General features: G+C 46.5%; 1 protein-coding gene across 23 annotated transcripts in view; it reads left to right on the top strand.

The window, feature by feature from the left end:
* The window catches only part of NCOR2 (nuclear receptor corepressor 2), a 392573-nt gene that overhangs the window by 279299 nt on the left and 87352 nt on the right, over positions 1-25922 (top strand). For all 23 annotated transcript variants that reach the window (XM_082203742.1, XM_082203745.1, XM_082203729.1 and 20 more), the window contains 2 exons: positions 18011-18164; positions 25091-25631. In XM_082203742.1, the coding sequence (XP_082059868.1) occupies positions 18011-18164; positions 25091-25631 (695 nt within the window). The remainder of the gene's footprint in view (positions 1-18010; positions 18165-25090; positions 25632-25922) is intronic.

The raw sequence follows: 25922 nt of genomic DNA, 5'->3' as shown, positions 1-25922 counted from the left end.
TAGGCATGCTGAAATTGCATGTCTGGGTAAGCTTGCCTAAAGAAATTTTTTAGCAGGTATCAAAACGCAATATAACAAAGGTGCCTGCCCAATATGGACAATTGACATGGGGATCAAAGAAGAATTGAAGGGAGCAAGACAGTTGAGAAGCAAGTAGGAGGGAGAGAAAAGACAGTTATAATTGTCATGGTTTGGTCCTTGGTTGCCTTGCCCTCTTCAATCCTCCTTTGATCCCCTTGGCAGTTGTCAATATTAGGCAGGTGCCTTCATCTCTGTGCTGGTGCCTTCCCTTAGTGCTCCTTCTGTTTTCTCTGCTCCTTCATGGGATGCTTCCCATATTGTGATCCACCTTTCCTATGAAGACGTGCCTAACTTTCTCACTAATAGCCTTCAGTTGACAGGTTAAAACACAGCTGCTTCAGAGGGCATTTTTGACAAATTCATGTATCTGTCCCTTATGGCCTGTCTGGTGATTTCCGCGGGGTTTTTTGCAGCAACTGTTTTCTTATTATTTTGTTAAACAAACTTTTGGATCCTGAAAGATGGACTGATTGCTCATTTTATAATAACAGCCCCCTCAGCAAGACTAGAACAAGACAAACGGTGGGAACATGGCAAAGGGCCTGTTTTATAGTAGGACCCTGATGGTGAAACTCCCTCCCCAGGTATGCTAAGTGAGCCCCTTCATTGCCCAGCATCCAGCAAGGCATTTCTGTGCCTCTCAGCATTTGATGGTTTTTATTGTTTAGACAATAAAAAGGGATGCGGGTGGCGCTGTGGGTTAAACCACAGAGCCTAGGACTTGCTGATCAGAAGGTCGGCGGTTCGAATCTCCGCAATGGGGTGAGCTCCCGTTGCTCGGTCCCAGCTCCTGCCAACCTAGCAGTTGGCACCTCAAAGTGCAAGTAGATGAATAGGTACCGCTCCGGCAGGAAGGTAAACGGCGTTTCCGTGTGCTGCTCTGGTTCACCAGAAGCGGCTTGGTCATGCTGGTCACATGACCCGGAAGCTCCCTTGACCAATAAAGCGAGATGAGCGCCGCGACCCCAGAGTCTGTTACGACTGGACCTAATGGTCAGGGGTCCCTTTACCTTTACTATTGTTTAGACAACTTTTTTAAAAATTGGGGAGCTCTTTTTTTGAGGTTTTATTCCTCCATTCTTAATTTTATCTTGTTGGAAATTATTTTTATGTTTGTTTTGAAGGCGTTATGACCAAAGTCGTGTTTCTTAAATCACAGAGAGAAAGAGAGAGAGAATGGAATAAGTAAATGACTTGGAAAGCAAATTCCACACTGCAGGTTTTTGCATCCCCTGCAAAGCAGCAGGAAGGTGGGGAAGTTTTCTGCATGGCAATGTCACTTCACATGTTTTGCAGAGGAGGTGTGTTCTTCCAGCTTGAGATAAAGTGCCAGGGGTATCCCAGCTGTCCTGAGATGGGAGAATTATTAAGTTTCCCCCCACCTGCTTAAAAGTATTGTGCTTGAGGCTGTAGATGCTGTGGCAGAGGGCGTACATTTAAGCCCAGTGTGGCTAGAACCTGCTAATGCTCTGCAAGCACTTTGGAGACACGGCAGGCTGCCCTGGAACTGCCGAGTGCTGCAATTATTGTTATTTCTTTTTAAAAGCACTGTGGGGGTTCCGGGCCTCAGTGCTAATAGAGCTCTCCCGCCTGGCCCAAGGGGCGCTTCAGAACTGCCACTGAGCATGCTTACTAGCTTGGGAGCGTAAAAGCCTTTTAGTCCCGCCAGGATCTTTAGGGCAGCTCAGGAGGAGTCGGGACAGGAGGGGATTTGGGATGCAAGTTAGCAAAGCTGCCTTCCAGCATTTCACTAGGGCAAGTTTTAAAGAAGTGGGGCAGGAAGCCATTTGTAGAGAGAACAACAGCAACAAAAATGAAATGCAAAGGTTACCTTCTGCTCCTGTTCGCACTAGAGGAACATTTTTAGAGGCCTGAAGCCAAAGCATTGGCTAGTAGTTGTTTCAGATCAGCCTGAGAGATGTTGCCTAGCCTGTGCTCCCTAGCCCAGCACATCTCTTTATCCATTTTCTTTCTGTGTTCTCTTATTTTGAAGTCTTCCTATGGCCTCCCTTTCCCTATGAAAATCCCTGCCAGATCAGACCAAGTGCATCAAAGTCCAGCATCCTGTTTCCTACAGTGGCCGACCAGATGCCTCTGGGAATCCCACAAGCCAGTGCATGAGTGCATTTGTTGTTCCCTAGCAACTGTTCTTCACAGGACCCTGGATGATTACAGTCGTAATGACTAGTAACCAATGATAGTCTTGTTCTTTCTCCCCTCCTCTTCCATGAATGGGTCTAATCCTGCTTTTGAAGCTACCTAAGCTTTTAGCCATCACCACTACTTACACCTGCAAATTCTTTAAGTTGGCACTGGGTGAGGTGGTACCCTGACTCTTTCTCCAGTCAGCTTCTAATCTTATGCGACAGAGATAAACGTTTGCCATAGTTTCTCTGGACAGTTCGCTCCCGCTCCTTTCCCAGGAACAGCCTCCTTTTCTCCTAGGTTTCTATTGCTTCTACTCTTTCCGAAGACCTTGCACCTTCTCTCCCCCACACACACCTTAGTGGTTAAGCCAATGTAGAGATGTCTAGGGGCTGACCTAGCAGTTGGCCAGCTTGCAGCCCACCAAAGGCGCAGGCCTGGGGAATGGCACAGAAATTGTGCCTTTCTTGTCACCTTGGTGGGGTAATCCTGACACTGGCGTGGGCCATCGCACCAGACTGCAGAGCTCCCTCCTCAGTCGGCCGGCAGTGCTGCATGTTAGTTTGCGCAGTGGGGCTCTTTACAAGGACACCACTGCTTGGCTCTCTGTCCTAGCACAACCACTACTCCCCACCCTCCGCTCCCTCTGCTTGCCCCCCAATTGGCTGTCAGCTGATGTGCTGACTGAGAAACACCAGGCGAGGCTCTTTGTGGTCGCTTTCCCCTGGTTTCCCCCCACCTTGACCAATTTCCAGTGCATATGCCGCTGCATATTTACCCCAGAGAGAGCAAGGGCCATTGACTTAAGGGGGCTTACTTCTGAGTAAAGTGTGCACTGAGGCAGAACCTCTGAGGTTAGTGCCTTTCTGCTGGCACCGTGTTGGAAATAACAAAAAGGCAAGTGAGGTATTGTCAGACGCTCCTGTCGTTGTCTTGCCAGATTTAGTCTTGTGCACCCAGTAAGCCCTACTGAACTTGGTGGGATTTACTTTGGAGTAGATATCTATAGGCTTGTGCTGTTAAATAGCCAGTTTGAATCATTTGTGATTGTTAAATTACGTTATTTCCCCCCTGGAGATTGGGGTGTGTGTGTGCGCAAGGGAGCCTAGCTACACCTCTGGGGATGTCGGAGTATTCCAGTGGAAATGGAAACAATTGCTAGTGTTCAGACTATGTGCAGAACAGAAATCAACCCAGCAAATGTGATAGATATTTCGGTCGGCAAATGAAATGTAATCTTTGCTGTCTCCCCCCCCCCCATTTGACCAATGTGGGGCTTGAACCCACGCCCCCAAGTCTCATGCTCTGAACTATGTAAGCTACGTGAGTTTGCCACAGCAGACAGCAAGACAAATAACATAGGTCTTAGCAGAAGGTAAACTGCAGCATAACAGAAACAGCACTGCATAAGATGGGGGGGGGATGATGCCTTCTCACATTTCTAGATCAGTGGAATCCTTGCCTTTCTGTGACATTATGAGTAGCTCAGCCAGTCACTACCAAAGGTTTCATTTATGCTGTGAACTGCCCTGAGATTTATAGAGAAAGGGCCGTATACAGATTTAATAAATATAAATAAATACAATTCACCACACCCACAAAATCCTCAAGTATGTTACAATATCAATAGTGCTCTTCTGTCTTTTTTTAATACAGTGGTACCTCAGGTTACATACGCTTCAGGTTACATACGCTTCAGGTTACAGACTCCGCTAACCCAGAAATAGTGCTTCAGGTTAAGAACTTTGCTTCAGAATGAGAACAGAAATCGTGCTCCAGCGGCACGGCAGCAGCAGGAGGCCCCATTAGCTAAAGTGGTTCTTCAGGTTAAGAACAGTTTCAGGTTAAATACAGACCTCCGGAACGAATTAAGTACTTAACCTGAGGTACCACTGTATGTCACTTGAGAAAACCTCTCCGACTGCTGTTTTGTGACAGACTTAGTTTGGGACATGTCAGCATACTTTTCTCTCCTGTTTGCGTTTCAGAAATCTTACATGCACAATTCTTCTTCTAGCTCCAATTATTTTCCCCAGCTTCCGTTCCTCGGATGTAGCATCTCAGCTCCTTCATGCTAATTGTTAGGCATCTCCATCTCTCTCTAGTTTATGTCATTAGCCTGGATTGATAATCTTCTTTGGGTGAGCAATTTGAAGCAGTGGCAGTCTTGGGTGTTGTTGTTTTTTTGCATAAGGACAATGAGCACTCAGCTGTTCCTGGTTGCTGCTCTTTTTTCGTTGTTTTTTTAAAAATGCTATTGTTTGTTGGCAGCAACAGATGTTATACAGCTGAATACAAAGCGGAGAGACAAAATCTGCAGTTAATCTAGCAAACTCTTTTCCTAAACATATTTGCTGCTTTGCGTGCGTGAGCGTGCACACTCAGATGGAGGGGCCACCTTCTGGGCAGGAGGAGGAGCCCAACAGCAGAATTAAGGCTAATTTCTTGCTGCTTGTAGTCTGATCAGCTCCAGGGAAGCTGTCCAATGAAGCAATGAAGGAAATGGGAGAAGGCTATAAGGGCCTACATTGTTCTAAGTCACCCCTTTGGTTTGCCTGGCTCAGTGCACCACTATCTCCGATACAGTGGTCAGGGCCACACCTACCATTAGGCAGAGTGAGGCAACTTCCTTAGGCGGCAAATCTTGGCAGGCACCTATCCCCCAGCTCAGTGGTTCCCAACTGGTGGTCACACCATTCATATAACAAAAACTACCATAGAGATATCAAAATTTTCAAAAGCAGGGGTCCACCATACTTAGCTAATTGGGAACCAGAGCCCTAGCTGTTTTCCCTGGCTATTCACTCCGTTGGAAGATGGAGCTGTGTGTGCCCTGGGGCCTGTCCTGTGTCCCCTCAGTGAGCCTCCTACTGGCATGTTGAGCTAGGATTCAGCTGCCAGTCCAGTCGGCTTCTCTGTACATGCAGTTGTGTCCTTCACCTCCGGCAGAGAAATGTCTTGAGCCAACCCCAAGAAGGGTTTCTTATACTGATTTACGCTTCTAGTCTTTGGTGATCCACCGCTTGTTGCTGACAGGCCCTGTTCTTCCCTCCTGTATCCGATGACTTCATAGGAACACCGAAACATAGGAAGCTGCTTTGCAGATTCAGGCCATTGGTCCATCCAGCTCAGTGCTGTGTACACTGACCGGTAGCAGCTCTCCAGGGTTTCCCAGGCCTGCCCAGAGATGCAGGAGACTGAACTTGGGACCTTCTGCATGCAGAGCAGATGCTCTACCTCTGAGCCACAACTCTCCTTCTGGTTTAAAACCACGGCAGCCGAGAGCTGACCCAAAAGCCCCCACCTCAAAGCCACCCCCCCCACCTTCATAAAACAAGTGTGGGCCCTGATGAACCCACCTTTACAAATGCCTACTTTTTCTTTATGTGGTTTATTTTGTCGGAATACAAATAAGTAATAGCATATTTTAATAGCATGTTTTAAACAACACCATGAAGCTAGTCTACAAGCCAACAGCTGGCAGATGTTGACCAAGTTCAGGTCCTTTGGTTTTGTGAGAGGCTCCTTTTTGGAGTTTGCCAGTGGAAGCTAAGCAGAGTTGCAGCCAAGTGAGTGTCCTTAGGCAAGGAATCCTGCAGTTAGGCTTACTTCCAACTGGGGCAGTAAACTTGCATCTCAGCCTAAGTCAAGACTACTTGTGGAAAGTCACAGGTGGGGAAGAAGGATGCTATCCAGATGTTGTTGGACTACAACTCGCATCATGCTGGCTGGGACTGATGGAAGCTGGAGTCTAGCAACATCTGGAGGGTACTAAGTTTCCCACTCCTGGAATAAACTCTCCATACAAAAAATAAGGCCCACATAGAAAGCTAGCATGTCAGGGAGAAGGCTTGCCTGGAATCCATCTCTCTGAGGTGCTGGCTTTCTAGGCTCACCTTAATTAATTAGGAGGCATTTTTATTTCTTCAGTGTTTCTCATGCTTTGCCCTCCCCAAGGATCTCAGGGCAGCTTTTGTGGTTTTCTCCCTTCGTTCCCTCCCCCCAGTGGTGGGCAGAGCTAGGGGCAAAAAGTGGACAAAATAAATGTGTATCTTACCTTTGTTTTAATGGGCTAGTTTGTACACAACCTCACACACTGCGCTCTGCCCAGGCAAGCAAGAAGCATTATAATAGTTCAAGAACATATTCCAGCCAGGCAAAAACATTCAAGGAGGGTGTGGAGCATGGAGGGCAAAGTGCATGGCCTGGGGAAAGGGGTGTGACTGAAAAGAGCCCTGATGGCCAGGGTGTCAGAGTAGAAATAACAGGTTCAAATCTATCTAATACTGCTCTATGTAAATTTGGGTGTATCCTCCCATTTTATTTTTAACTTTTATCTAAATCCACACCTGTCCACAGAGTTCACTGGGTGACCTTTAGACTGAAAGATAGAGACCCGGCCAAAACACCTTAATGGTTAATCTGTTATTTATTTGTTTGCTTAAAATACTTGCTGTACCCTAGTCTCCAGCTGGATAAGCTCCCAGAGCAATTCACAAACCCGTAAAAAAAGAAAAGAAAAAACAAGTCAGATTCCTGGGTCCCTGTTATCTGAAATGACACTAGACAAAACAAAAAAGGGATGAGACATTATTGGGATTATACACACTGGAAGATGATGGCAGGTTGCTGAAGGATTCTGAGTGAGAGGCAGGGAAAGGAAGATCTCCCAGGATGGGAGACTGGAAGAAGAAACGGAAGCTCCCAGGTGAGACCTGAGAGGGCCCCCCCTTTCTGTTTGAGACAGGGGTTAAGGTCTTCCTTGGAAAGAGGACTCTGCTTTTTCTTTTCTCTCTTTTTTCCTCTGTTTTTGATTTTATTTAGGTTAGTTTCTTTTATTGTACTATGAAAAAGCCTTAGTAAAATCTTACGGAAAAAGAAAACAAGCAAGCCCAGGCACCCAACTCTTCATGTTATGAAGGTTCTTTCAAGGAGCAACTGGCCTCTCACAGTTTTTAGGGGAGGACTAGGCCTTGGTGGCATCTCAGAAACAGTGGCGACCCAGCCCTTTCTGGAATGGGTGGCTATGGCATCTATGTTGACTTTGGCAGCCTTGGCCTTCAGGGGCCTTCCTGGAACCCCCTGGCTTGTGGTCACAGGTTGTCTCACGGGGCTCAGCTGGTACCTTCCCCTCCAGTGCAGATTTTGCTGCTGCTTTTGGCAGCAGGGCGGGTGGAATTGGTGACTTCTGGGCCCAGCCAGCTAGTGAGAGCAGCAGGTAGTAGAGAGGGCAGTTCTTCGCCATGACTCCTGTTCTCTATTTAAACTATCCCTTTTTACTTTATTTCTGTTTGTTTGTTTGAATGATGTTTTAATTGTTATAGCCTTCCATTAAAAACTGAAAATAAAATAAATGAACCATAGTTGTTAGCTCAGTCTACTTCCAGTGGATATTGTGAGAATAAAATTGGGGCGAGTTATGCTATCTTGAGCTCCTTGGAGGAAAGGTGGGATATAAATGCAGCCAGGGGTCGCCACTGTGGTGCCCATGGACACAGTGGAGCCCTTGAGGTCGTTCCCCAGTGTGCGCAAAGCCTCTGCCCCTTTAATCCTGAGAGGGGTGACCTTTTCCTCCCTTGAAAAGTACCTAGAAAGAGGAAGCAGAAAGAGTTGGGGGTCTTCCCCACTTCCTCTTTCAGCTACAGGTGCTTTTGAAGGCTCAGATTAATTCTTCTCCTGCATCCTGTTTTTGTTCAGATTCCTTGGAAAAGTGAAGCCTGTGTGCGCACACTTTCTCTTTCTGTGTATCTGAGGAGACGGGGGTGCTGATCCCGATGAGAGGAGCGTAGAGAAAATGTTTCCACAGGCCCAAATAATAATGGTGGCTAGAAACAGCAGCAGCAGCAACAACTGTTAGCTTTCCTGCCTTCTGTCCACTTCACCACATTGGGAAGCAGGCGCTCCTTTAGGTGTGCTGGGCCAGCCCTCCTGGTGTCTGGGGACGTTGCTTTTTCCGCCACGAAAAGCAAAAGACTCCTACTGCAGAAAAAGAAAGAGCTGGAGGAGGCTTCTTTTCCAGGTGGGAGGGAGGGAGACGCGGCTTGCCTTGTGACAAAGGGACTGTGTCTCCTGTTCCCGGCAAACGCCTTTGATCAGGAGCCAGGAGGAGCATGTGGCTCCCCAGCCCCACCTCGGAGAGCTTCCTGTTTCTCTCTCCCCACATGCGCTGCTTGGATGTTTCCACAGCTTCCCCCCACATGCTCGGAACGAAGTTTAGTTCAGAGCTTTTGAGAGCCTGTCCTTTGGTTAAAGAAAATAAACCTGCCTGGAGAGTGAGGGCTGACTCTCTCTGTTAAAACGGAGCGCAGGACGGCTTCACATTCCCCCACACAGAGAAAGGTTTGTCTCCCTCCAGCTGGGTTGTTCCGGGCGGTGCATGGAGTGCTCACTCCAGCCGGTTGCTTTTGCGAAACAAGTGGAGCGTGCGCTGTTGTGCTCAAGTTCTGCTTGCGAGCTTCCCATGGGCCCTGAGAACAGAGTGCTGAGCTACAGGAGCCCTTGGCCTGATCCAGCACAGCAGTTCTTATGTTCTTATCTTAACCTTGCTGTACAATATGCATTGGGATTTATCGCCCATGTTGTTTCTGTCTGGTGGCGGCTTTTGGACATCCTAGCTTCAGTGAACCTTTCAGCTGAGGAACAACTCTGCATTGCAGACAATCCTGATTTGGGGGGGGGTGAGGGGGGGCAGAATTTAGACTGGGTTGCAGTGGCAGACCTCTGAAGGATTTCCAGTAGACCCTCCAGAGCTTGTAACCAGCACTGGATGTAACTACCCACGGAATCTGTTTTATTTGGGGTTTTAAAATATGCTTTTACATTGCTGCTTTATTGGTTTTAATGTTGTATTTTTGTATTAATACTGATTACTTGTTTTCATATTGTGCATTGCTTAAGGCAGTGTTTCTCAACCCTGGGTGTCCAGCTGTTGTTAGACTACAACTCCCATCATCCCTGACCACTGGTCCTGCTAGCTAGGGATGATGGGAGTTGCAGTCCAACAACAGCTGAGGACCCAAAGTTGGAGAAAGGCTGGCTTAAGGAATAAAAAGTGGTTTATAAAGGCTTTTAAATAAATATCTGCACATGCAGATATTATGTGGAGGGGATTTCACTCTCCCCTGCTCAGTGTCCTGCATGGACAAGTGTTCCGGCATGTGAGTCTCTGGCCTGTAATCTGAAGTGATGCTTTCCAGACAACAAGGTTTCCACTTCAGTAAGAACTAGGTCTGGGCAGTGGAACTGCCCCATTAAGGTCCCACCTGTGTGCCTTCTTCTTTCAGAGGGTGACTCTGCCCGTCATTGGCTCTGGCACTACCTCTGTTGGTCTCCCGGCCCTACCGATTTCAATTTCCCAAGGCAATAGAGGCAAAGTGCTATGAGCACCAGCATAACAATGTGTTCTGTAACTACCAAGAAAGGAAACAAGGCAAAGACAAACCAGATTATCATTAAAGCACTGAAATGAAGGCCTCCTTGTTTTCTGTTTTGACATTTCAAGTCCACTTCCATTGGCTGTGGGTTCCTTCTCCGGATCTCATGATTAAATTCTTATCACAGTGGCCACCTCAGTGCTCTCCAGCAAGTTGAGGGCAGGAAAAGCCCTCTTTTGTCAGTGGGGAAGCATCTGCTTTGCATGCAGGCGTTTCCAAGTTCAGTTCCCTCAGGACTGAGAGAAAATCCTGCCTAAAGTGCTAGAGGGCTGCTGCCAGCCAGTGCAGGCAATGCAGTGCTAAATGGATGATTGGTCTGACTTGGTATAATGCAGGTTCCTGTGTCCCCAGGTTCCCCCGCAGTTTTGAGCCTAGAATTCTGCCTGTGCCGCATTGATGCTCCTGCACTTGATGCTTGGATTACGCGGTGATCAGGCGATGGGTTTCTTTTTCTTCCAGCCCCTTCTCCAAACTGCACCACGGCAAAAGCCATTCAGGGAGAACATCTGTCAGTGGAGAGCAGTGCGTATTCAAAGGCTGGTTTTGAAGCAGCCTCCCCCGGCCTAATCTCTTGCTCCGTCAGTTCGCATGAGTCACACACAACACGAGTAAGAGGCAGCAAGGCCAAGACCACTTTGCCATAGTAACGAGATCGTAGCTGTGCTCGCATTAGCATCATCCAGTGCCCCAGCGACAGGCTGCTTCAACCGCTGATAATGAGTACTTATGGAAATTGTGTCTGGCAGCAGTTCAAGCCCAGGCGAGGCTTTCCTTGGAAAAGGAAGCGGCACTTTTTGACTTGCCAAGAGCTTCGCTGTTTGTTTTGTTTTTGTTTCTCTGCGTATCAGGCCTGTGAGATGCAAGTGCTGTTATGCCCATCTCACAGGTGGTGAATTGAGGCAGAATGAACTAGACAAAATAAAATAAATCAGAGAAGGAACTCAAAAATTGACATGGGGGTGGGGAGGCGGTTTTCCTTTTCCTTTTCCTTTTTGTCTCCCCCCAAAAACTCTGGATTCTATCCAGCTAAGTTTTACTCAGAACAGACCCACTGAGGTTAATGGACCTAAATTAGTCATATTCATTAATTCTGGTGATTCTGAGTAGGGCTAACACTGGATATATGCAATTCTCTGCAGTTTCTCATAATGCTTACCATTTGCATGCCACATATTCTTCATCAAAGGCAGGTGGAAAACAACTGAAGAAGTATGATTCAGACAGCGGTTGCAATCCCATGTAACTAAACTGCAGCTTAGTGTAGCTTTGCCCAACCTAGTTCTCTCCAGCTGTTTTGTACTACAACTCACAGCATCCCTAACCACTGGCCATGCTGGCTGGGGCCTATTGGGAGTGTAAAACATCCAGAGGGCACCCGTCTGAGGGAGACTGATTTAGTGCTGTGTGGACAAGCCTCCACAACTCGGAGCAAATCATCTGGCTTGTGTCCTCAATGTTCTTCCTCCTATATAGCCAAGTGAAGGAATTCTGACACATTCACTTTCACTTCCAAATAATTTCGGCCTCGTGTTACGTGTGAACAGAGGGCTGTGGTTTACAACAAACAATGGTTAAGTTGCTAAACAAGTTAACTCCAAACCATGGGCTATGAAGTTGAGCTGGTATCCCTGCTCGCCCTTCCAAAGCAACTGAAGTTGGGGTGGAAAAGCAAGACCCCCCCCATCCTCCAATCCAAGTTCCCACAAATCATCCCCTCCTCTGTTTCTTCCTCCTACGGCAGAGCTTGCCAACTCAACCCCAATCCCTACAGCACTGTGGGGCTTATGGCAGTTTAGCCCCATAGCATTCCTATGTATTTATATTAGTTTTATATCCTTCCTCTAGGAAGTTTGAGGCGGTATACATGGTTTTCACACACACACACACACACACACACACACACACACACACACACACTTACTTTAGCCTCACAACAACCTTGTGAGTTCCATTAGTCTGAGATACACGAAGCAGCCATGTGGGGCGCTGGGACCCATGTGCTGTGCACCTTGCCACCCTCAAAAATCTGCCTCTTTTGTAGCTGGGGTTATTTTAATTTTGGGAATTGTTTCTGCATATCAGTACGTGAACACAGAGCTGAGAAGGGAAATTGTTTATTTTGGGCCAGCAACAACTTTCTTCTAAGAAGACTTCCCAGGTGACTGGCAAGTTTTTAGTAAGGTGGATCTGTGACTTCACACACAAACACACACCATTCCCCTGTGCACTTGCATTGTAGTGACAGGAGCTAGTAGCTTTTTGGAACATTTGTGGGCTGGTAGCTTTTCATGGGCTTTTGCAAGAAGGGATGCATGAATTCAGAAGAAAATGGTGTGTTCTTTATATTGCTGCTGGTTAGCAATTGCACACAACCCAGACACTGTTTAGTCTACACTGTCTCTGGTGCGGAAGGTCTTCCCATCTCTTTTCTTAGAAAACTTGGATTTCACGAACGTATTTGATAAGGGCTAGGCCAGAAAGAAGCGGGTGTTTATTGCTGTGCCTGCAGGGTGGGAAGTGAGGAACTGTTTGTTCTACCTGAAAGTGGGGGGGGGGGAGGCAAAGGAGAACTCAACAGCTCTCTGAGCTCAGGTGGCCAAGTCAGTGTTTCCATCGGAACCGTTACATGACGTCATTCATTGTATGCACGCACAAGGATAGCATTCATTATTGTGTGCCTGGCGACTGTGGGAGGAGGCAGCGGGCAGGTCCCTGCTAGTTTTAGTTATTCAGGTGTTAATGATGGGAAACAGCATCAGATATGAAACACCATTCCTACAGCCCAGGTGAAGCCGTATTTGAAAGGCGTCACCCTTGCTGATCTTTCTCACCAGGTGTTTCATAAAGACCTGAAAATGGTGACTATGAGTATTCATCATTCACCCAGCACTTTTACTGTACAGAGTGCTTTGTTTGATGCCTTTGCCTCATTCACCCTTCCAATAGGACTCCTTTGATGGGTCATTATTATACCCATTTTACAGATGGGTGGGGCAGCTGAAATATAGCAACTTTCCCAATGCTTTGGCTGAGCTAGTTTTAACCTTTTTAACAACAACAACAACATTTTGTTTATTTAAAAAGTAAACAAAAAGAACCAAAGCCCTCAAGCCTAACTAAAGGACATAAGAATCATGCCAAGATAGACAAGAAGTCAATCTAATCCATCATCTTTGTTTATTATAGCTGGTCAGTAAGATGCCTCCAGGAAGCCCATAAGTGCAAGTATCTAAGCACAGCTCAGATGGGGCATTACAGAGAGGAGCCTTTGCCCCAGAGCTGTGCTTAGCCTGTACTTAGCTCCCCGACTGTGGAGAGAGGCTCGCCTGGTACCATCATTACATCTCTTTAGATGCCAGGCAAAAATTATTCTTTACCCAGGACTCTTGTTAGTATTACAATTATTTTACTATTAGGCTGTCTGTCTGTCTGTCAGTATGCATTTTACTATCTTTTTATTATGTTTCGATCATTGATGTTTTGTAATGTGTTTCTAATATTGTACACTGTCCTGAGATCTTTGGGTAAGGGTGGTATATAAACAACAACAGCAGCAGCAGAAACCAGGCTCTCTGGAACCAATGATCAGCTGAAATCAGACCAGTGGCTAGTGTGATGATGTTTAAGCATCTCCTGATACATTTTTGTTTAGGAAGACTTTCCCTGAGGTGTAACTCAGCCATTTATAGAAGATCAGTTTTATATTTGGCAAATTTGTATCACCTGCCAGGTTTGGGGTAGCATTAAGCTAGCTGAAGATGACCCATAGTAAGTGCAAGGAAGAGCAGAGTAACTTAGTTGTTAAGGCCTGAATTCTTCAACTTTGGGTCCTATAGCTGCCCATCATCTCCAGCTTAACCAGTGGTCAGGAATGGTGGACGTTGTCACCTGGGACCCAAAGTTGAAGAAGACTGGCTTAGACCAATGACCAAGCAGACTCCCTGCCCCAGTTCTGCTGTGACCATTGGCATAATTTCATGCAGGTGGCGATTCATGAGGAGGCCAGGGAGCTTCCTTGTATGAGTCAGATCATTGGCCCATGTAGCTCAATATTGTCAACACTTGACTAATAGCAGTGCTCCATGGTATCCGGTATTATTCTCTCACAAGCTTACCTGGAGATGCTGGGGATTGAGAAAGAAGGTGGTCTCACCTCCTTTTGGCACCAGAGGTATGTGACTCCTGATGGATTTATTCCCAAAGGAAAATGGCCCTCAAAAGATAATGGTTGCTTCCCTCTGCTCAGCTGATAGGGCTTTGCACTCGGCATCAGACTTTGATGCATCGATTCAGGTGTGGGGAACCTTTGGCCCTCCAGATGTTGCTGGACTAAAACTCCCATCATCCCTGGCCACTGGCCATGCTTGCTGGAGCTGTTGGGAATTGTAGTCCAGCAATATCTGGAGGACCAAAGGTTCCTCCACACCAGCACTGATCCTTAGCTATTGCATTCAGTTGTGTAGCGGCCACTAAGAAGAAGAAGAAGAGAAGAAGAGTTTGGATTTGATATCCCGCCTTTCACCCCCCTTCAGGAGTCTCAAAGCGGCTAACAATCTCCTTTCCCTTCCTCCCCCACAACAAACACTCTGTGAGGTGAGTGGGGCTGAGAGACTTCAGAGAAGTGTGACTGGCCCAAGGTCACCCAGCAGCTGCATGTGGAGGAGCGGAGACGCGAACCCGGTTCCCCAGATTACGAGACTACCGCTCTTAACCACTACACCACACTGGCTCTCCAGTGCATTTAAAACACAGCTTCTCCCTTTGAAACACCTGAGGCCCAGGGCTGGACCCTTTCCTGATCACCACTCCTCCTGTGTTTTAAAGGGGAAAGACATGACCTTTTAGCCACACCAGTTAGGTAATTAATGTTTGACATGGAACGTGTCTCTTATGTACTCTTGTGAAAGCCTTCTGCATTGTCCCTAATATTGCCTTAGACCTCAAAATACACTTTGTCAAAATGGTTATTAAACAAGAGGAAGCTCTTTTTATCTTGGTATTGGCTGTTATCAAGATTAGTTGCAGCAATTTTCCTGTTCTTGCAATTCAGTATTATCACGAAGGTGATGTTTCCATTTCTGTTTGAAAGGGGAACGTCTCAATTAAGTGTTTGGCAATATGTGTAGGGGTGCACCACTTTTTAAGAGCTTTTACTTGGTTGCTTTTAACAACCCACACAACAAGCTTTTCCCAGCATACAAAGATGCCGTGTAGAGAAGCATCTCCTTATAGAGAGTGAAATCTTTCCAAAAAAAGAAGATGGTGATAACCTTAAGGACACAAGAAGAGCATCTGCTGGATCAGGCCAGTGGCCCATCTCGTCCAGCATCCTGTTCTCACAGTGGCCAACCAGATGCCTGTGAGAAACCAGCAAGTAGGATCCCAGAACAAGAGCATTCTCACCTCCTGTGATTTCCAGCCACTGGTCTTCAGAGGCATTGGCTCCAGTTGTGGAGGCAGAGCGCAGCCATCGTGGCTGACGGCCATTGATAGCCCTCTTCTCCTCCATGGATTGGTCTCATCTTCTAAAGCCTTCCAAGTTGGTGACCATGGCTGCCTCCTGGGGGAGCAGCTTCCATAGTTTGACTATGTGCTACATGAAGAAGGACTTTCCTTTATCTGCCCTAAATCTTCAACAACTTGGTTTGGCAAAGCACCTGCAGCATTAGCTATGTCAGGAGGATGAGACCCAGACAATGATTCATAAAAAGAATTTACATCAGCCTATCTGACCCATCAGGCTGAAGTAGTTAATCATTGGCTTGTCTCCTGGATCTTTATGTTGCCTTTCACCCCCAAGTCAGTTTGCAACTGTTTTACAATAAAGCTAGCCAAAACAACAATAAAACAGTTCAAATAAAACAAAAAATAAGAGCAAAAGGGTAGAAATTGTCAATAAAATGCAGCAACAACAAAGCATTATCTGGTTCAGAGGTAGCCTGCTTGTGAATTGCCAGTCTCTGGGGAACAGCAAAGGGAGAAGGCTGGGGGGGGGGCTTGTCTCCTTTGTACACACCAGACATTGAAAGCATATGGCTTCCCCCAAAGAATCCTGGGGACTGTAGTTTTTTGAAGGGTGCTAGGAATTGTCATTGCCTGAGAGGTAGACTCAGGTTTGCAGTATTCTTTCAGGGGAGCTGTGTGCTGTAAAGGTGCTTTAAATATGTGGGTCATGTGCTTCCATGGACACATCCTGCCAGCCGCTGTGGGAGGCAGGAAGCTGGATCCTGAATCTTCGGCTTGATCCCACGTCTTGTGCTTTTGTGGTTGCAAAATATCTTAACCTTGTTTACGGGATGCCATGAGAGACAAACGTCCAGCCCACAGAAACGCACCAGTGGATAAAGCTGCTTGTGAGGCCAGTCCAGCTTCCCAATATGATGGGATCTGAAGCAGGCCTGTGCATCTCATCTTCAGTTCTGGAGAGGGTCAGCTGAGAGCAGGTGCAGCCTAAGAGCTTGAGGACCATTTCTTACTCCCTTGTATTGGAGGTCGTGCCACACTCTCTCTGGCAGCTCTGAGAGACATACCCAGCCTACAATATCAAGCTAACACTGAACAATGCCACGCTAACGTAGAGCAGTGCTACCAAGATGCAGGCATCCTACAACAAACTAGGCTTTTAAAGCAAATTTGCTTTCAAAAAAGAAACAATCTGTTCTGCTTCCGACAGCTGGTCATTGAAGCCCTATTGGCTGGTGGTTAGAAATCTCACTCAGGCTTCTCAGATTAGCTACTTGGCCATTCATTTTCATGGCTGATGAGAGCCGGAAACTTTGGCGTGGATGTTTTTTATGGAAACTGAAATACCCTCAGGGTGTTTAATTCTGGCTCGATAGCAGATCCCACTTTTGCACAGCCTTTTAATGAAACCATAGAATACTCTCAGCCCTGATCATCAGCAGTGTTACTATTTGATGGCCTGTAAGCTTTAAGAATGCCAGACTCCCATCTAGTCAAGCGTCTTGTTCTCACAGTGGCCAACCAGATGCTGCTAGGAAGCTCAGAAGCAGGACTGGAGCGCAGCAGTCCTCTCTCCATGTGTGATTCCCAGCAGCCGGGGTGCAGAAGTACTGCCTCCAACACTGGGGGGTTGGGGTGCTACCGCTTGTTAGAACAGTGAACATTTCCTTAAATACAGAGCTATAAGGGTGGCTTTTGGAAACCTATCCAAAAAGCTTGCCCTGGAACAGGTTGCAGAAGGCTCATGTGATCCTCATTTCTCCATCTGCAAAATTGGAATATTAAGCACCTTCCTTCACAGGACTGTGAAGCATAGGAAGCTGGCTTACCCTAGTTCAAACTATTTGTCCCTCTGGTCCAGTGTCACCTCCTTCGACTGGCAATGCCTGTCTAGGGTCACAGACAGAGAGGCCCTACTTAGCATTCTCTGCTTCATCCTCTTCTTGCTGCTGCTGCTGCTGCTGCTGCTGCTGTTAATGTTGACCTGGAGCTGCTAGGAGTTGAACCTCAGGCCTTCTGTAGCATGGAATGGATGTGTAGATTTTAAGATGGTCTGTGTACTGGGGTAAAATGCATACAAATAACTAAACAGTAATGATATAAAGGGGACCCCATGGAAGTTACGTATTAGAGGATGTGTGTATCCTCCATGATGCCGTCGTGGGAACATAGGGAGCTGCCCTATACTGAGTCAAACCATTGGTCCATCTGGCTTAGTATCGTCTGTGTTGAGTGGCAGCAGCTCTCCAGGGTTTCAGGAAGGAGGCTTGCCCAGCCCCACTTGGAGACACCAGAGGATTGTCCTTGGAGCCCTTCTGCCCTTGAGACAGATGCTCTACTGCTAAGCTGTGGTCCTTCCTGTAGCTGGTCCTTGAAGCTGCAAGAGGGCAGTCCTTACCACAACTTAAAGGAGCCTCACAGTGGTCAGAAATTGGTTTTAGAGGAAGTATCCCCCAAACCCTGTTCTCTCCATTCTTCACAGGCAAACTCCCATCCTGGCTTAGCTCCTGGCTTCTGCTTACACACCATGCTTTGTGTTGTCAGTATTCCCTGTCAGTATAAATCCAGGTACCTGGGCAGCCCTAAGCCCCCGCCAGTTTCAGGAGTGGTCATTCCAACCCCCCCCCCCTAAAAAAAATAACATGTTTCTACCCTGGAATGGTAGGTGCTCCCTCCTTTCATTTACGTTGTGAACTCCCCTGAGACCTACGGTTGAAGGGCAGTATACAGATTTAATAAAAAGTTTAAAAATAATAATACCCTCTCATTCCCCCCTCCCCCTCAACTTCTAGCGCATCTTCACTGAGAATGCCAACTTTACTGGTATTGGGAATGACGGCAGGAAGATGTTTTCTCAAGATTCGCTTCTGTCACCCTGTCTTTTCCAGGAGAAAGAAAGGAATGCTAGGAGAAAAAAGAAAAAAGCCCCCACCGTCCAAAACGAGGAAACGGCCTTCCCTCCAGCAGCCGAAGACGAGGAGATGGGGCAAGATGGGTCAGGCACCAGTGGCAACGAGGAGGAGATGGCTGAGGATGCAGAAGGTAAAGTACTTGCCCCACTTGTTCTGTCTGAGGTAGACAGATAGGTAGACGGGCAACTCTGTCTCACTGTTGCTGTCCTGCCAAGGGGAATGGCATGAGAGGCTTTCTCCGTAACTTGGGAAATGTCACTGCTTCCGTATGTCTGCAAGAGCAGTAGCCCAGCAGAGAAGGGAGGAAGCTGGCGCCCTGAGGGATGTGTGAGGGTGAAACTTTCACACAGTGTCAGAGATGTGGGAAAGCTGACATTTGACTGCCCTCATGCAGGCAGAGAGCCAGGCTCCTTCACAAAGATGCTGTTTCTTGTTTGCAGAGCCTGACCGGATGTTTGTTTATTTTAGGAAATAGGGCATCAACCAAGAAACCCATACATCTAAATATGCATGTGCTGTTCACAGCTAGGGCAGTGCCCCCTCTCAGCTTCACACCCAAAACGGTGTCCTCTCTTAGTTCAGATTGTTGGCTTGTCTTCTGTTCATTGCAATTTATCTATCTATTTAGCAGTCTCTCCTCATGGTGGGGGGGGGCTGTCACCCCCTTCCTGGCCCCTGAATGTTTGAGGCCCAGACTAAACATTACACTATACACAGGTCTGCCCCCCTAGCAACAGCAGCTGCACGTCTAGCTCCTTGATTCTCCCTCCATAACATCTGTTAGCACTTTCTTGTGTTGTAAAGCTGCAACACAGCATGTTCCCCACACACCAGCAGCATCCAGTGAGCAGTGTGTGGCATGAGAAAGAGGGAGAAAACACACAGAAACACAGCACTGTGATATCTCAACGCATATAAGGTGTTCGAGAGTTTGGGAATAGGGAAGTTGTGAGGCTGATTTGGCAGTTGTGCAACATCTGATTTTGGCCCCTCATAGCCACTGGACGATCAGTAAGTATAGTGGAGTGTGCTGTGGTATCTCCCCATTCCACTGAAGCAATGTCATTGTCCAGTTGGCACCAAAAAGAAATAGGGAGGGAGCAGGGAGAGGATGAACTGAAAATGCTCAGCCATAGTGATTTCTCACTCAGGAGCAGAGCCAGCAAGCTTAGGAGGTGTGTAACTTATAATAGTCACCCCATTTAACTTACGTAGGAGTGATTTAATAGCTTTAAAACACACAAAACCTCATTGGCACTGGAGTGAAGGGCTAATGGTATGCGCAACTGGAAATCTTTTCAAATCAGTGTTGTAAGTGCCTCATTGCAAAACAGTTTCCAGGTAAATCTTCTGTGTCAGGGCAGCAGGCATGACTGGGAGATAGCAGTGAGAAAAAGTGTGCATCATCCAGATTCAAATTGTAAGAGTAGGCTCAGATTCTTTCGTATGCTCCTCACACACCCCAAAAGGCGGGTCGCTCTGACAGAGTTGGGAGCTTTGCAACCTCCGTTCTATATAACTTGAAGGCACAGGGATAACTGTCTTACCCAGAATGGGATATGAAACTGAACAGACCTTTGAGCCAAGGTGGCTAAAATGTCACAGGAGCAGAAATGTCAGGTCAGCCTTCTGCCTCAGCAGTTTGTCGTTTGACATTTGGGAGGCATTTCAGTGTAGTGAATACCAAGGGGGTGTGCGTGTGTGCGCATGTGTGCATTCAGAAAGGCCTAGAGGTGGTTTCATCACACCAGGACTTTTCCAGCCTCACTCAAACGCACTGCTGGCTTTCTTTCCCATGATTGGTTTGCATTGTTCTTCCTGATCAACTGCCTCTTCCATGGGATTTCCAACATCTTCTCAATCACCCCACCCTGGCGCTTCACTGCCTTGGGAAGTAAAAAAAAAAAAGTTTTATGGTTTGAACCCCCAAACCTACAATCCTTTCTGAACTGAGAAGAGAAGCAGGCTCATATATTCCCTGCAGTGATGCATTTTGGCTAAACCCACCCCAGCCTAAAGGCTGCAAATTCCTTCCTCATTGTCTGCTTTTGGAGCAGAGCGAGGGACTGGTTTTTTCACAGTTGCATGGCAAGTAAATAAACTCCAGTGATGCTTGGAATTTGGTTGGAGAGGCCAAAAAATGTGAAATGCTTTGAGATATCCCCAGGCTGTGCGGATACTATTCCACTTGGTAGGAATCCAGCATAGCCCCCCAAAAGCACTTCCTTTCCTTTCACAAGATATGTGGGGACTTTCTTTCTGCATATAACCATTTTTGAATGTATTTTAATCTACGCCCACCCCACCTAGTACACTTTGAGACAAAATCCCTAAACCCCATGAGTGCTTCACTCTATATTCAGATCCCTTAGCACCTGGAAATGTCTGAATGTTGCAGATTGTGATGAGGTCATCTCTCCTCCCCACCGCCCCGGTCCAGAATTTTGGCTTCATGCCTCACTTTCTCCTTTAGTTATGGCAACATTTGCTGAAATCTCCATTTTAAAGCACACACTCAAATTCACTCTGCCATCCTTACAATTCCCTTCTTGGATACGATCCCAGAGTTAGGGTGGAGCATGTTACACAGTCCCCTCCACCCCACCAGAGGTCAGAAACTTCTTGTTTGAGCCAAAAAGGATATATAAAGATATACACTATAAGCTTTTCTGCCACTGTGCCAGAAATTCCAGATTCTACACTCGAAACAAACAAGGGAAATTTAATAAAGTATATCAAAATCTCTTTATGGCATGTCTGTGCGGTGGGGGAAAGGAATACAGGGACACAGCAGTGGGTCTTGTGTGACTAGGGTAGTGGTGAAATGGCCAACTGCAGCCATCTACGTAGATTTCTATGGGGGAACCAGCACCTTCCCATCCAGGGAGGGTGCTGATTCTATCGTTAAGACCCAAGCGGTTTGTCCCTGTGCAAGTGGCTGGGTCATTGAAATGCTAACTTGTCCATGCAAAACCCATTCACGTAGAAGCGGTTCCCAAGCAAGTGGGGAGCCCTCTGTTTCAGATTGTGGCCCATGGCCACTGTTACTCACATGAAGTTGCATGACACACACCAGAGGATCTTCTCCATGCTACTGCAACTGTTTTAATTTTGGAGGGGGGGGGACCCACAACCAAGCCACTACCAAGAAGACGAGTTTAACAGGCCTGCACATGGAAGCAGTTTCATGTCTACATTGGCTGTCAGCTGCTCTCCAGAGCTTCTGAGAGACACCCTGCAAAATTTAGTTTTTGTTGCTTTTGCCTCTGGTCCCACCCACCACTGACGTGCCCCTGCCCCCAAAGGAATGTGGATGTCAGGCTGAAAAAGGCTTCCCCCCCCCTTCTGTGAGGTGTGATCCAGGCACACACACTTCTTTCTCTAACAGTATCTCTCAGTTGGGTCTGAATTGTTTGTACTCTGCATGTTGCACACAGGTTTTACCAGCTCACTCTGGCCAACCACAGCAGTGGGGGGATCTTTTGCCAAATCTGCAGCAATGTAACATGCCCCTCCCCACAAAGTGACTCCACCTCTTGCTCTTCTTTTATTAATAGTTAGCTGCATTTCCATTTTAGGGGAATGCAAAATTTCCAGGCAGTTCTTCACATTTTAATTATTAACCTGGTCCTTAGGATTTGGAAGGTGTTTGTCAGATTCTTTTTTATTTAATTTCTTACTGACCTTGACATGTTTATCCCTTCTCTTTGACTAGATTGGGGGGGGGGCATATTGGAAGGCTCCCTAGATTTCTTCACAGATGGTCTGATGGGAGACGGGTTTTTTGGCAGCCGGCACAAACCCTGCCTCACTGAGGTTCAGAGGAGGCTGAATTATTTTTATAATTATTTTTACATGGAGAGATCTTGTTCTCTAGGCAAAACATACTAAGATCCATCAGAACAGACTGGAATTTTTTTGGAGAGAATGAGAAAGTTATGGAAGAGATTTTCTCCCCCCACCCCAAACCATTTCACAAACACAAAGATGGCTAAAATATGCAGATGTCCACCTACCTAGCTCCGAATTCATATACTCTAGTTTTCTAAGTCTGTGACTTTGACAGTAACCTCCCCCTCCTGCACCAGATTCTTCCTCAGTTTTAAACTATTCAGTGGGTATTAGAAGGTATCTTATGAACCTTAAGGAATCTTCATAAGACAAATACTGAAGTAAATCCAAGGGGCACCTATAAACACTGTGGTCAGTGGCTTAATTCAGAAATAACCATTCTGGTTCAGCAACCTACCTCCACATCTCTCTCCCTGTGTGTTCAAATCAATACTTCTGGGTTTCTTAAACTTTTATCTCCCATGTGTTTGAACAACAAGCATTGTGACTTGAGAGATCCCTAAAAACAGGATATCCAACTGTGATTTAATATTCTGGTTATTAGTGATCATTCAAACCATACTTTCCCAGTTTAGGAAGTATTGAATTAAGGGATGTGATCATTGGGAAGGGGGAAGCTGTGGGCACGCATCTTGTTCCCTATTCAACAAATCACGACTCCTTGGACCACAATTGTTTTGTCTGGATGAAAATTTTGTTTAGGCAGAGATGGCCCATTTCAGTATGCTCAAGAGATGTCTTCTTCTCTAGTCAATGTTCCAGGGCTCTGAAGCATATCTTGTCATACAAACCAACCGCTTCCTGGCTAGTCAGGCTCTGCAATGACAGAGGCAACACTTTGCAGTAAGGACTGCTCAGTTATGAGCCATAAGCACTCAGACATGCGAGGTCATCCCATGCAGAAGCCAGATGGAGATGTAACATTCAAGTGTGGAACTCTTTATTACTCTCTCACACACATAGGGTTGCACCTGATGGCATTCGGAGATTAAATGCTCAGCAGAATCTCTGTTGGAGAAGCATCTGTTTCCCTGGATATAATCACACTGAGACTAAGAACTCATCCACACTTCCTTTTGTGCCACGTTTTAAGGCACAGGTCTGGGATTTCCAGCTCTTTGTGTCCAAGCAGGGTTTTTTTTTAACTTCCACTGCTTTCCCTGGGAAAACCCACATATTACCGCTAAATCAGAGCAAACTGCAATTGGGTTTTCTGCAGATTAGCTCCAATTCAATGGTAAAACATGGGTTTTCCAAGGGAAACCGCTCAGACTTGGCATAGCTCAGTCAGTAAAGCATGAGACTCTTAATTTCAGGGTCCTGGGTTCAAGTCCCACATTGGACAAAAGAGTCCTACATTGCAGGGAGTTACAATTGATGACCCTCCTGGTCCCTCCCAACTCTACAATTCTACGATTCAGACCTGGAAATCCTGTGGCGGTACCTAGAAAGCATGGCACAAAAGGAAATAGGGATGAGCCCTGAATTTGCAGAATTACAGGAAATGCATGTTTGATAGGAAAGATCTAGTTCTGTCTAAGGTGGAAGCCATGCCTCTCTTTCACCTCAGCAGGAGAAAGCTCCAAGTATGTCTCAAGGAGGAGGAGGTGGGGCCAGGTCAGACGTATCCAGAATACTCGAGTCAGAAGCAGTGTCCGGGTGGAAACCAGCAAAACGGCTGGGAAAATCCAGACATATGGCAACCCATGTCGGCAGGGTCGTTTTGGCCAATTTCCCATAAAAATAGCTCAAAAACGTCATTTTTTGCGATTTTGCCATAAAAGCTCAACAACTTTGCCCAAAAAAATGCCCAGATTCAGATTTTTACTTTTTGAAATACGGCAACCCTCCCCTAAGAGCACCCATCTTAACGCCAAAGGAAGGTCAGCATAAGGAGGACAGTCTAGGAAGCTTGGCAGTTCCTCTCTGTCTACCCTTTCTCATGCAGGTACATCAGCTTACAGCGTAAGTGGAGCTGTACCCTGACACTTCCAGCAGTATTCAACTAAATTTTACTCAGAGTACATCCACTGAAAGTAATAGGCCTCAGTTAGTCATTTTTGTTCATTTCAATGGGTCTACCTTGAGTAGGACTAGCATTGTATTCAACCTATACATATAAAAATAAAAACCCTTCCCCTTACTAGTGAAAGTGATGGTCCAAACTTTTACCACACCTTCAGTAGCCAGTGGGTGAATTATATTCCTTTGGGGTATGAATCCAGCTAGTAGACGGCCAATTGGCCATCCCTTGGATAAAGCATTGCAGAGTTCCGCCCCCCTCAGTGGTTTCCTGTAGGTGAAGTAGAGAGCGATTCTAGACCATATTAGTGATTTTGAGTACAGAACTTGAAGTGAGGGGTAGTTTAAGTTTCCTATTGATTATCTGTGATTATAGGAGAGCAGCCTTCTGTTTGAGACATTGATTGATTAGGTCCTTTTTAAGCAAACTGCTTGGACAGTTCCTTGTGTTATCACAGCTGTAGCCCTGGATATATTTTTAAGTTGTAAGTCTGCAGACAGTCTAGTACAAGCAAGACATTTTTATAAATCATTCTAGATGAGTCATATTCACATGTGTAGCATGGGGAAGGTGTACATTGTGTGAAAATATGTGCTGTGTTTAAGTGTGTTATACAGGAGTGGGGGTGGGGGGAGGGTGTGTGTATGTGTGTGTGTGTGGCTGCTTCAAAAGAAGGTGTCAAGACAATATCCTTGAATGTATCTGTAGTGAAAATTCCATCTTTAAAATATTGCCTATAATAATAAAAAATAATAGGTGCATAGAAAAGATTTGCACTCTGTGTGTATGCCATGCACCCAATGCAGTTTAGGGAAATCATCTATCAAATTTCTAGCTTTGCACCATGCCCTGTTCAGACTGTTAAAAAATAAATAAATCAGCTTGGGGATGGGGGGGGGCTCATAGCTTTATGTGTTATTATTTGGGCACAGCAAATGCTACCACACCAAGTATAAACAGAAAATAATGTGGCTACTAGGATAGATGGCTGAGTGCTCCCTCCACTGTCGGAAGCAGGGGTTGCTGGGAACCACAGGCGGGGAGGAGAGGGCTGTTGCACTTGTGGGCTTCCCATAGGCATTTGGTTGGTGACTGTGAGAACCAGGTGCTGGACTAGATGGGCCACTGGCCTGACCCAGCTGGGTTGATCTTGTGTTCTTAATGTGTTTTTCTAATTCCAGTTGCAGTGAATAATAGCTCAGACACAGAGAGCCTCCCTTCTCCAAGACCAGAAGCCAAAGAGAGCACAGAGAATGGACCCAAACCAGCCCCAGACACCAGAAGCAATGCTGGAGAAGAACCGGCTGTTAAGATGGAGGAAACCACTAGCTCCCCAGAAGCAAATCCTGCCACCATCCAAGCAGTGGAGGAGGAGGCCCCTGAACCAACTTGCACTGAAGAGAAGCCACAAGAGGAGCAAACAGTTGATGTGGTGAAAACGGAAGAGGCCGAGGAAAAGCCCAAGAGCCCAGAACCCAGCAGGGGTGAAATAAAAATGGAGAAGGGAGAGGTCTACCAGGAGAAGGACAGTGACCAGGTCACAGAAAACAGCAGCAGCAGTGGCAGCACCAGCACCAGTGTTGTGACAGGGGCTGAGGGAGCACCCAAAGCAGAAAAGAAGGAGAACCACAAAGCTGGGAAGGGAGCAAATCCTGACAGCGACTCCAGTGCCACGTGCAGTGCCGATGAGATGGACGAGCAGGATGCTGGTGACAAAAGCAAGTGAGTGAGGAGCAAATGGAGTGGGAAACTTGGAAGAGTTAAGAGGCCCCCAGACACTCCATATTTTGGGAAAGGTTTGCAAAATTAAAGTGGGTTATTAAAGTGCTTTGTTGCCGTGGCACAACAAATCCACATTAAAAAAGAAACTTACTGTTTTGCAGTTAGGAAAGTGACAGGGATTGTATTGCGAAGTGTGGGGTGAGCAAATGATTAAAAGGAAGCAAATCAGGATGAATACTCATTGTTATGTTACCTCCCCGCAAACAAATCAGCACAAATTCTCAGTAAAGA

Source organism: Podarcis vaucheri (assembly GCF_965113315.1).
Source record: "Podarcis vaucheri genome assembly, chromosome: 16".
Lineage (NCBI taxonomy): Eukaryota > Metazoa > Chordata > Lepidosauria > Squamata > Lacertidae > Podarcis > Podarcis vaucheri.
The sequence above is the reverse complement of the archived record's forward strand: the minus strand, read 5'-3'. Positions and strand labels throughout refer to the sequence as shown.